Source organism: Eublepharis macularius, chromosome 11 (genome assembly GCF_028583425.1).
Source record: "Eublepharis macularius isolate TG4126 chromosome 11, MPM_Emac_v1.0, whole genome shotgun sequence".
Classification (NCBI taxonomy): domain Eukaryota; kingdom Metazoa; phylum Chordata; class Lepidosauria; order Squamata; family Eublepharidae; genus Eublepharis; species Eublepharis macularius.
The window spans coordinates 93,462,778-93,474,998 of record NC_072800.1 but is presented as its reverse complement, the minus strand read 5'-3'; the positions used below and the strand labels follow the sequence as shown (position 1 = coordinate 93,474,998).

The 12,221-nt window shown below is 53.5% G+C and overlaps 1 protein-coding gene across 3 annotated transcripts; it reads right to left on the bottom strand.

Moving 5' to 3' along the window:
* Positions 1–275: 275 nt before the first annotated feature.
* LOC129337241 (uncharacterized) lies at positions 276–11,168 on the bottom strand. Of its 3 annotated transcripts, XM_054990795.1 has the most exons (5): positions 11,085–11,168; positions 8,649–8,763; positions 6,976–7,640; positions 4,253–4,456; positions 276–2,087 (listed from the first exon to the last, which is right to left on the bottom strand). In XM_054990795.1, the coding sequence occupies exons 3-5, from the start codon at positions 7,445–7,447 to the stop codon at positions 1,006–1,008; spliced, it is 1,758 nt and encodes a 585-aa protein (XP_054846770.1). In that variant the 5' UTR covers positions 7,448–7,640; positions 8,649–8,763; positions 11,085–11,168; the 3' UTR covers positions 276–1,005. The 3 variants fall into 3 exon arrangements, with proteins under 3 accessions (XP_054846770.1, XP_054846769.1, XP_054846771.1); XM_054990794.1 differs by lacking the exon at positions 11,085–11,168 and having other exon boundaries at positions 8,649–8,798; XM_054990796.1 differs by lacking the exon at positions 11,085–11,168 and having other exon boundaries at positions 276–2,084; positions 8,649–8,798.
* Between the last annotated feature and the right edge of the window lie 1,053 nt (positions 11,169–12,221).

Genomic DNA, 12,221 nt, shown 5'->3' with positions numbered 1-12,221 from the left:
GATGTTCCTCCTGGCACATGCGTGCACTTCCCACAAACAGGATGGCAATGGCGGTGGCCACTCTCTCTGGACTCATTTCTGCCAGGCTTTCTGTGGCCCTGATGAAGGTGGAGAAGAGATTCCCCCGGACCTGAAGATATCAGGATGAACATGGTTTCTGTGGGGGAAACTGTGGGAGCAAAAAGATGGGCGTGTGGTTTTCTCAGAAGGCACCTGCTATGGATAAAAAGACTATGGAGCCAGCGCTGAAATCCATACTTTGGTTTGTTTTTTTTAAAAAAAGTTTATAGATATACATGTAAATTAGTTCATTAAATGATTTGCATAAAATGCTTGACCAACAGCAACTAAGAACGCTGAATTCCCCCTCTGACCCTCCAACAGTAGCAATCCAACTCACATGAACAGGTTTTGTATTCTTTCTCACACAGGCACGCACGCGCACACCCCTTATGCACAAGTATGGCTCTCCACGCTCACACCCTTCTGTTCCCATGTCTGCACTAACCATGTGTACATCAGACATGCCCAGGCTGAGCAACCTGAACAGCTGAATGTAATGTTGGCTGATGCCACCTGCTGTGTTTCAGCACTGGAAGTGTCCTGCCACAAACCTTTCAGAATTTACGCTCATTTACAGGAGAGTCCATTGGGCAACAGCATGGCCACGGGCTCATGTCTTACTGTTCTGCGTGGCTCCATTTGGCTTAAGGCTTTGGGCGTGAACCAGTTCTTGCACCGTATTGATCACATGGCCATTTGCCTTCTTGCATCACCGAGCACCTGAGCATGATCTTAAATGGTCCTCCTCTGAGAGCAGGCACGAGTGCCCCCGTGTCCTTTTCTCACAAAGCGTGCAATATATTTTATATGTTCACACCCACTGCCACCACACACACTCCCAGGCCTCCATGTACCCCCGTATAGGAAATTCCGAGGCTCTGTACACGCACACAGGCACAGTCTGTACCGATTGGTCGAAGCAAGCAAGAGCCCGGTCTGCTCCTAGCTATTGGTCACGAACAACCTCCTGTGTTTGGACGTAGAGCCCCGGGGGCGGCCCCTACCTCGACGAGGAGTGCCACGAGGGCTTCTCGTAGCTGTGGCTGCCTCTCCCCGGCCAGCGCTAACTGGGGGTGGCCCAGAGAGGCCTTCTTCGCTTTTGAGGGGGAAGAAGAGGGGGATAGGATCGGCGGAAGTCTCTGCGGCTGCAGTGTCAGACCGTGGAGGTGAGGCGGTGGCTGCTGGCACAGTGGTTGGTGCGGTGGTCTGGGAAGCCCTCTCCTGCCGGGCCGCCGTCCTCTCCTGCCGCAAGTGCCTCAGTTCGTCACGGATGTCGGTGAGGACTGCAAGCAGCCGGAACTGGAGCTCCCTGTCCCGGGCCCGCTCCTCACGCTGTTGCGCCCGCTCCTCTTGCCACATGGCCAGCTCCTGGTGGTACAGCTGGTCCCACTGGTCCTCCATGTCCAGCAAGCAGTGGATATTAGTCCTCCATGTTTCTCGCCTGCCTTCTCGCAGGCGCGAGCACCCCATTCTCCGTGGCAGGGGCTGCGAAGCCGGCACCCGGTCTGCCTGGGGGGACTCGGAAGAGGGCAAGGATTCCTCCGTGAGCGCCCCGACGTGGAGCGGGGACCGGGAGTGTTGCTGCTCTCCATCCTGCTTCTCCCACGTGGGCCCCATCAGCATCCGGGGGAAGGAGCCCATCTCCGCACTCTGGTTGGCGGTTTCCTCCTCCTCCGGCTGCGAGGGGCCAAGCACTCGGCCCAGGGCCGGGAGGTCCGAGGGCCTGTCGTGGCCCCAGTCTGAATGGGCATCCGCAGGGTTGAGGGGGTCCTCCGGCAGGGATGTCACCGAACCCTGTGAGTTGGACCTGCGGATCAGCATGGTTTGCCGGCCAGACGCCTTCCCGTTTTCCTCAGCGGACAGCTGCGACTCGAGGCCGGGCTGCAAGCCCATCCCACCCTCTACCTCTGCAGCGTCTTGTTCCTCCTCCTCGGACATGGACGCGTAGGAAACCAGGGACTCATTTCTCAGAGGAGGAGAAACGGCTGACATTTCCGGGGTCCGCAGCTCCGTTCCAGACTCTGCTGAAACAGAAACAAGGGAAGAGGCACTCAGTGCAGGTTCTCAGGCAAGCCCAGCACTCCCAGAATCCCAGAGTGTAAAGGGAACCTAGAGGCTGTCTAGTCTAGCTCCTTGCTCAGTACTGGAAACCCCGTGTGCCCAAGGTCGCTGGTACCTTTGTCAAAATGCTCTTACTGTTAAGACGTTCCTCTTGTTCCACCCAAGTCTGCCTTCCCCTTATGCACAAGTATGGCTCTCGTTCCCGCTTCTCTGAAACTTCAGCCCATTTGATGGAGCCTTGTTCTCTGGAGCAGCCGAGACCGAGTCTCTGCTCTCTTCCATCTAACAGCCCATCAGGCAACTGAAGAGCCCAATCACAGCCCATCCCGGTCTAGACTTCTTGTAGAAGGATGAAGGATTCGGTCTCTCAGCGCCTCAATGGTCGTAGCTCACCATTTTGTTGCGAGATCAAACCATATAAACAGCAAAGCGTCCTGTGCAATCTACAGAGACAGACCCTTAGTTCCCCCTGCCACAGTATTATCTATTCTGATCGGCAGCAGAGAACGGCCTTCTCAGCCCCCTGCTCACTTGAGATCCTTCAACTGATGAGTCCTCTGCAAGCAAATTCAGGGGGGCTCTACCCCAAACCACAGCCTCTCCCAGGACCGCAAGGAATTTCAGTGATTTGCATCAAATTGCTTAGCAATGCAGAGGCTGGTGCAACGAATAGCTCAGACCTCTGCAGGTCTAGCTGTGCCTCGTCCCTTTGAAATCGGTGGGCTTAAGCGCCCGGCAGAGGATTGGGTGGAACTGCAGTGGCTCGGGAACAAGGAAGCGCCAAACAAAATTTGGCCTGGTGGGACTTCAGGATAAATGTCAGTGAGCGCCTCAGCTCTAACTCCAGCCCTGACTGGCCGATCCAGGAATTACCATTGCACGGAAACGGCCTACGTTGACTGCCAAAGCCAGATTACAGAAGGTCCACGGAGGGTCAGTAAGAGAGGACCAGCGGCAAAGGAAACTATTCCTTGAGGACGCAAGAAGCACCTTGCTGCACTGGACCGAAGGCCACTGAGAGCTAAACTACACGAGACGAATTACACGGGGACGCTCAAGTGAAGGGAGACGCAATGTTAGCTGGGAAGCGTAGTTTGAATTTCACCTCTCTCTACAGAGCTGGCAAAGATCACTCCTCAGGGGGCTTGTTAATTTCACCTCCCTACAGAGGTGAAATTAACAGAGGGTTTGTTAATAATTGACAGCGCCTTTGGGGAGGCAAAGAGGAAATTAACAAACCCTCTGAGGAGTGATCTTTCCCTTCACTTGAGCGTCCCGAGTAATTCGTCTTGTGAAATTCAGTTCTGAGACGGGCATCCTATTTCCTGCAGGGGCCGACCACATGCCTCCAGAGAACCCACAGTGGGGGCCTGAAGGCAAGAGTGCATTTTGACCCTTCCCTCCCTTCCTCAGTGCAGCACGTACAGCTCTCCTTTCCCCACTTTATTCTCTCAACAACCCTGCACGGAAGGCTAAGCCGAGAGAGAGAGATCGACTGACCCAAGGCGGTGGATGGCAGAGTAGGGATATGAACCCGCATTTCTCCAGTCCTACTCAGACATCCTGGCCATTACGTAACTATGCTATAGATCCAGAGGAGTTAGCTGTGTTAGTCTATAGTTGCAAAACAGTAAAGAGTCCAGTAGCACCTTTAAGATGAACCAACTTTATTGTAGCATAAGTTTTGGAGAACCACAGCTCTCTTCGTCATGTGCGTCGTCAGATGCATCTGATGAAGAGAGCTGTGGTTCTCGAAAACTGACGATGCATCTGACAAAGATAGCTGTATTTCTCAAAAGCTTATGCTTCAATAAAGTTGGTTAGTCTTAAAGGTCCTACTGGACTCTTCACTATTTTACAACTACGCTAGTTGCCCACTCTTGCTCTGCCCCCCACCCTCTCAGAAATGGAGTTTGCTTTAGCAATATAGATTCATTTCGACTCTCATCTGCTAGACCAGTCTCTTCCGCGCTTTCCCATTTCCAAGTCCTGACAGCGCCAGACAAAAAAAGGCAATTACCTGGCCCGAAGAAAGCCCAGAACAAAGACCACAGAGCGCCCCCCCACCCTCTTGTCTCTTGATTTCCTTCTCCCCAGCGGCTCCTGCGCCATGTATTGCTACCCCTACCTGAACTACTCTGCCCTTCCCCTCTGCTGTAGTCACAAATCATGGACGGATCAGGGCTTTGGCCAGCCAGCCGTGGGACCGTGGAGCCTTCCATGGCCGGCAGGGAGGAGGGCTGCCCGTTGGTGTCGATGTAGATGCCGGGGTGGCTGGCTCCGGGCTGCGGGGGCATGAAGGACTGCTTGGAAGCCCCCGGGAAGAAAATCTCTGCAGGGAAAGACAACCACCGGTTTCAGGACTCTTTCTTAAGCGCTGCCTGTCCCAAGGGACCATCCCACTAACAGCGGCGCTTTGCTCTGGGGGTAGGAGGCTTCTGCCCACGCACGAAGCGCTTCCACGTGCAGCAGAGGAGCCTCTTGCATCGGTGGATGGTTCCTGTGCCGGAGCAGAGTACCGCTGTTAGTCGAATGCATCTGAGCTGACATAGAGCTGAATGCCGCAAAGGGACTCTATAAACCATTTCCTGAACATAAGTTACCAGTCTCCCCACACACATTAGCCAAAATGAATTAGCTCCCTGAGTCTCTGCCAGGAGGACAACAGTTTAATCCACAAACACGATTTATTCCTGGAAGATTGCAAAACAAAAGATTTCTTTTTTTCAGTCATTCTGCGTAATTAAACGGTAGAGGACCTAGGCAGATCATGAGAGGGAGAGCAAAAAGGGTTCCATCAGTCCTTAGTTCTTGTGGCCCCCTTTACAAGCCCAGGGTAATGCCAATTGCCACTTTGGCAATCAGGGAGCAATTTCCCCCAGGCCAGTTTGGCTAGAGATCCTGATGGTGTTTTGCCATCTTCTGGGCACGGAGTAAGGGTCACTGGGTGAGAGTGGGCGGGGGGAGGTATTTGTGAATTTTCTGCATTCTGCAGGGGGTTGGACTAGATGACCCCTAGAGGTTCCTTTCATGATTCTATAATTCTAGGAACGCTTTGCAGCATGGGACCACCAGAAGCATCTAGTTCCCCGTCTTTGCAATATCCACAAAGTCTGTGGCGCGTTCCTCAGTCTTTATAGGACCTAAAGCTCCATAAAATGTTGAGCAGAGCAGTGAGATTGCAAAGGCCTTGCCTCCCCTGCTGAGTTTAGAGAAAAAGAGCCAATATTGTGCCTACACACAATATCGCCTGTACTCGAGAATTGTCCACCGTCATTTAAAACTATGGGTGAAAATGTTGAGCAACACCACCAATCTGATTTAGGGCCTCAAGAACCCATCTTAGCTGACCAATTTGCTCATCCATTCGAGATGATCAAGTTCGCCACCTCATTTTCATGAAAGGACTTTTTTAAAAAATGAAGCACCATTCATTTGGGGGGGGGGGCGGAATCACCACATATGGTGGAAAAATGCCTGCATCAAGATCCATCATGTTAAAATAAAACAAAATTGTAACAGGGCAGTGGAGAAAAGCAGACCACAGCAGGGAGAGAAGAGTTTTCAATAATGATAACAACATTCAATTTATATACTGCCCTTCAGGATAACTTAACGCCTCTCTCAGAGCAGTTTACAAAGTGTGCTATTATTGTCCCTACAACAATCACCCTGTGAGGTGGGCGGGGCTGAGAGAGCTGTGACTGACCCAAGGTCACCCAGATGGCTTTAAGCAGAGGAGTGGGGAATCAAACCCGGCTCTCCGCATTACAGTCCTGCCGCTCTTAACCACTGCACCAAATATTTACAGGATGGGGAAAGGCTCTCCAATGCCCCTGAAGGAAGAGACAGAATTAGCAAAACATTAGCAAAGTAAGCAAGATGTTTGGTTAAGTTACAGAGAAGGAAATCTGCACCCAAGGAGCTGGTCCCTTTAGATCTGCTGATGGTCTGCTCCACTCGAGCCTTCAGGCAGGAGAGCGTCTTTCACAACACTCCTGCCCAAGAGTCTTTTAGTAGAGATGCCAGAGAGACTGAACCCGGAGCCTTCTGCATACAAAGCAGGGGGTTCTGCCTTTGATTTATGCCCCCCCCCCCATCTCTACACATGAGGGAAAAACCGCACATCAGCAGAACCAACTCGGGAGTCTTGGATCAAAATGGTTTTATAAATGAGGCAGCTCTACTCTGAGAAGCAGCTGCCTGAAGGAGAGGATTCGGCCTGGCAGCAGCAAGGTGGAGCGACCCCCCTCCAACCCCACCGTGTGCATGCCCTGCCTTGATTGGGGAGGGGAGAGCTGTTTGGGATTTTACGCTTCAGGCCCCAGAACAGCCTTGACCTGTGCTGCAGAGATCAAGGGCTACATATCTCCAAACTTTCTTGACCTGTAAGGATCTTTCCTAGGAAAACGAACAGGCAAATAAAGGCCTCGAGGACAGAGCTCTGGGTCCGGCTTTAGATTTGTGTCCAGAGCGACTTCTGCTGGACAGGGTGAGCCTGCCTAGTCTATTGTCTGTGGCACAATCCTCTTAGCACCTCCTTAGTCACAGCTACCCCTGCGCAGGGGCATCAATGCTACTTCCAGTTTGGTATAGTGGTTAAGAGTGGCAGGACTCTAATCTGGAGAGCCGGGTTTGATTCCCCACTCCTCTGCTTGAAGCCAGCTGGGTGACCTTGGGCTAGTCACAGTTCTCTGGAGCTCTCTCAGCCCCACCCACCTCACAGGGTGATTGTTGTTGTGGGGATTATAGTAACATACTTTGTAAACCACTCTGAGTGGGCATTAAGTTGTCCTGAAGGGCAGTATATAAATCGAATGATATTATTAATATTACTATTCCTCAGCTCACCTGGATCCAGGACGATCTCCGGTTCTGAATCATGGGTGGGCTGCAGAAAGGTGGAGGCCACCATCTTCTCCAGCGGAGTGAGGCGCGGCTTGTGGGGGGGCCCCGGCCGGTGTACAAGAGGGGGCTTCTTGGCCGTTATCTTCTTCTTCACGTCCAGCCTCAGGTCTCGCCACTTGTGTTTGAGGTCATCGATGGACCGTTCGGTGTAGCCCAGGAAGTTGACCCGGCTCTGGATTTGCGTCCAGAGCTGTTTCCGCCGGACGGGGTGAGCCCGGAAGGACTCGGATCCATACAGGGCGCTGAAGTGCCGCACTACATTCCAGACCAGAGTCTCCGTCTCGTCATTGGAGAAGTTGGCCTTCCTTTTCCGGCCAGTCGCATTGGCCTGAGAGGCAGCGGCCGAAGTGGAGGGGGGAGAGTCAAACCGAGGTCCCCATTTGTCTCTCTCCCTCTCCGCTCCCGAGGAAAACATCGGGGTCCCTGAGCCAAAAGGAGCCGGGGGAAGCTGAAGCCAGAACAGCTGACTCTTCAGCAGCGGCGGCAATAGAAAGGTTCAAAAATCAGTCCTGGCTGCAGACCCAAAGTCATGTGGACTTATTCGATGCTGTTGGTGGGGAAGGGTTACAGGCCTGCCCTGGAATCACACAGCCTCATCCCGAAGAGCCCTGGAAGCAAAGAAATAGTGAATGTGAGTGAAAGGTTGGAGGACAACTCAGGGATTAGATCCAGAGTAGTTAGCCATGTTAGTCTGTAGTTGCAAAATAGTAAAGAGTCCAGTAGCACCTTTAAGACTAACTAACTTTATTGTAGCATAAGCTTTCGAGAACCACAGCTGTCTTCGTCAGATGCAACTTTATTGTAGCATAAGCTTTCGCGAACCACAGCTCTCTTGGTCAGATGCATCTGACGAAGAGAGCTGTGGTTCTCGAAAGCTTATGCTACAATAAAGTTGCATCTGACGAAGAGAGCTGTGGCTTTTGAAAGTTTATGCCACAATAAAATTGGTTAGTCTTAAAGATGCTACTGGACTCTTTACTATTTAACTCTGGGATTGTCAGCGCTATCTTGCCAACTGCTGCTGGAGAATGACCAAGTCAACCAACGGGTGCATCTGAAAATTTAGGAAAAGCATCCCAATTACTATAGGCACCCTTTGATGAAGGCAGAGGATTTGATACCTGAATACCACCCCAACACGCACATACCCGTGCACGGGGAAGACCTGTTCCTTATCTTAGAAAGGTGCCAAGGAGAAGACAGTAACAGGCCTGGACAATCCAGCTGCAGGAACCATTTAAATATCAGACAGGATTTATTGGCTATTTGCCACAGACAACACACTTTTGCTTCATTTTAAGCTCACAACAACCCTTTGAGGAAGGCTGAGCTAAGAGTGTGTAACTGGCCCAAGCTCTCCCAGTGAGCTTCCATGGCCAAGCTAGGCTCTGAACGTGGGTCTCTTCAGATTCTAATACAACTCTCTTAACCACTCCACCATGCTGGGAAAAGGTACTGTTTATTTCCTGCTTTGGGCAATATTATTTAAATATTTTATCCCACTTTTTCCCTGTAAAGCAGAACTCAAAGCAGTTTACAAAAAAATCTAAAATCACAATACAGCAATAAAAGAGAAAGAGCAGCCAGGATGTGGCTCAGCAGGTGGAAAGTCACACCTTGGGTGGAATGTTCTCCCACGAGAAGCTGCACTGAAGACTGGGCGCTCCTGGATGTGCCCACGAGGAAAAAGGCTCTCACGCAGCATGCCAGCAAGACGGTTGGCCACAGTGCCTGCAGAAGAGACACAAACCACAGGAAACAGGACTGTAAATGTTTTTTGCACCCACAAAGGCATGGCACACAAACTCTAGGTGAAGACTGCCTCTACAAGATAGGACTGCTAGAAATGACTGGTATATCGCCAGAGAACTCAGTGCCGGCTGCAATTCCGAGTATTTTCACAAAAGCCGTTTTGGGCCTCGTGCAAACAATTCCTGGGCAAACACCATTTGTGCAGGACAGGAGCAATAAGCCTCGATTTTCATTGAACTCTGCTTCTAAACAGTGCAAGTTTTACATTCATATTTCAGCTGGGAAAATGTGGCCAGCTTTAGGGCAGTCGGTGAGTAATAATAATAGATCCAGAGGAGTTAGCCGTGTTAGTCTGTAGTGGCAAAATCAAAGAGTCCAGTAGCACCTTTAAGACTAACCAACTTTATTGTAGCATTAGCTTTTGAGAATCAGTTCTCATCTGCATCTGACGAAGAGAACTGTGATTCTCGAAAGCTTATGCTACAATAATAATAATAGATTTATATACCACCCTTCAGGACAATTTAATGCCCATTCAGAGCAGTTTACAAAGTATGTTACCATTATCCCCACAATAAAGCACCCTGTGAGGTGGGTGGGGCTGAGAGAGCTCTGAGAGAGCTGTGACTAGCCCAAGGTCACCCAGCTGGCTTCAAAGGGAGGAGTGGGGAATCAAACCTGGCTCTCCAGATTAGAGTCCCGCACTCTTAACCAAACTGGCTCTTTATTGGAGAGTGAGTGAATTATTAGGAAACAAGACCTCCTGAACTGGGTGGGACTTATTGCCAAGCAACACGGTCTGTGCTGCTATGTCCAACACTAGTTTAAACCCTGATCTTTTTTGGCCTGACTGTTATGTGGGAGGGAGCGGTTACAAGGGGTGGAGCCGTGGCTTAGTGTTTGGCATGCAGAAGGTCTCAGGTTTGATCCCAGTGAAAAGGATCAGGTAGCCGGTGATGTGAAAGACTTCCGCCTGAGACCCTGGAGAGCCACTAGGACTCTGCACACGAGCCATTGGTCTAATCAATCAACTCCCCTCCCCATCTATATCTCTCTGGTCAGTTTCTTCATACCCTCCACGCATCTGACCAAGAGAGCTATGGTTCTCGAAAGCTTACGCTACAATTAAGTTGATTCGTCTTAAAGGTGCTACTGGACTCTCGACTATCAGAATAAAGAATACGGACCTTGATAGCCCAAGGGTCGGACTCAGTACCAGGCACTTTCAGGTGCCGGGTGTCAGAGCATGTCACCGGTACACGGAGTTTCCCGTGTCCGATCCTGAATGGCTGGCAGCGAATTCAACTCTCTTTCCGCACAGTGTAGTACTGATCGGAGCGCACGCTGTGTTTCGGCGCTCCGTGGTCATTTGCAAGGGGGACTCGGGCGCATTGTGCGCCTGCTTCAGTTCCAGGTCACTCACTGGCCGATAATCGCGGCCGCGGAAAGAAGCAGCGGGCCGGGGCCACCTGTTGACAAGATCTGATCCGGGGCGAAGGCAGGGCAGCCCGCGGGCCGCTTCCCCCGCTGCACAGGGCCGGGCATTTCCCGAGTGCGCCTGCAGGCCACGCGCGCCACATCGCACCACCCACGTCCATGCCGGGAGGCCCGTTTGGGCGCCCCTCCGGACCGCCCGGGGCTCAGGCTGGCTTGGGGGGCGGCTTTGCGGCCCACGACTGCGGAGCCCCCAGCCCGCCCCACGCCTCGCCCGCTCTGGAGCTCCCGGGCGCCCTCCCGCGCCTCCCCGGGCGCCGCCGGGCGCCGCGTTCAGCCCGCGCCGGAATGTGGGCGCGGAAGCCGGAGGGCCGCCGGGCCGGGCGCCGCTCCAATCCGGCCGCAGCCGCGGGGCGCGCCAAGGCGCAGGCGGGCGCGGGAGCAACTTGGCCCGGCCCCGAACTTCTCCCGCGCCCTGGGGCGCGCCTCGGGGGCGGCGCCGCGCCGGCCTCCCCGCCCGCCCGGGGGCAACAGGCGGCCGCAGGGGCTGATCCGCGGGGCCGCGAGAGGAGACGAGCACGAGAGCCCCGCGCCGGCCAAGCCCCGGGCGGGACGCGCCACCCGCCGCGCCCTACGCGAGTGCCCGGGGCAAGCCCGGCGGGCGGCAGCAGCGCGGCCGGGCCGGGCTCTCCGCTCCCCGGGCGGGAGCCGCCAGGCCGGGCCTGCCTGCGGCGGAGGGGAGCGCGGCTCTCGCCGCCCGCCCTGCCTCCCCGTCCGCAGCCGCGCCAGCCCCGCGCGCTCCGGCGCGCCGCCTGCCCGGCCCCGATCCGGCCCCTCCGTGCGCGCCCGCCCCGCGGCCCCCTTACCCGCCCGCCCGCCGCCGCCGCCTCTCCGGGCCCAGCGCGGCGCCGCCCGTCCGTCCGTCCCGCTCCCCGGAGCCACAAAGCGCGGCCGGCCCGCTGGCTCCGCCTGCCTCTCCGCGCGCGGCCGGGAGGAGGGACCCGCTGCTGCTGCTGCCGCCACTGCCGACTTCATTTCCTCCGCCCGCGGCCGCGCCGAGGAGCTGCCGCTGCCCTCTGCTGGAGCCCGCGAGCCTGGAGGAGCCGCCGCCGCCGCCGCCGCCCCGCGCCCCCGGCCGCGCGCGCTCGCGGGCCAGGCTGCGCCGCGTTCACACGAGACGTCGGGGTGAAGCCTGGGCTGGCCAAAGGGCCTTCTTTGATTCGGTTTGATTTGATGGACGTTCTTCCTAGTCTGCCTTTCTCAGCGAGGCTCCAGGCGGACTTCGCGGGGGGAGTCAGTGCGGTCCATTTCACAGACGGTTCAGTAAACATGAAATGGACACCCACGTGCAAATGTGCAAGGCTTTAAAAGAAAGCAGCGCTGCAACGTTTTGTTTCTGAAACTATATCGGGTATCGATTAGACCAAACATCTTGTGCGTTTAATTGTTTAAAAAGTTGTTTTGATTTTTTGATTTATTTATTTCGACTTTTATTCCGCCTTCCCCGCGCAGGCAGGCTCAGGGCGGATTATAGTCAGTAAAAAATGTTGCAATGAAACGTACAGTTTAAACAATCTAAAACAGCAATAGCAGCTGTTTTAAAAATAGCAATTTTAAAATGTTTGCTGCCTTGGGAATCCCTTTTGGGTAGAAAGGTGGGGTGCAAATGTTTGAAATAAATAAGGGAATAGTCTAGTGAGGATCCCTCAAGAAAAGGATAGGGAGGGACCACAGATAGGTTGTTTAATGTCAGACATAGAACTGCTTGTACAGTTTCAATATTTCTTTAGATCTATATTGGATTTCTGCTGTTTTTTTAAATCTTTGCAGCTTTGCATGCATATGTCTGTCACATGTTTATTAAAATGTCTTTGAAATCGGCTGCACTGACTCACCCTCGGTAACCTGCCCAGAGTCTCAATGAGAAAGGCGGACTATAAAGAATGTAAATAAGTAAATCTATAAGGAGAAAGTGGTCTGAAGTCTTAAATTGGAATATTCCT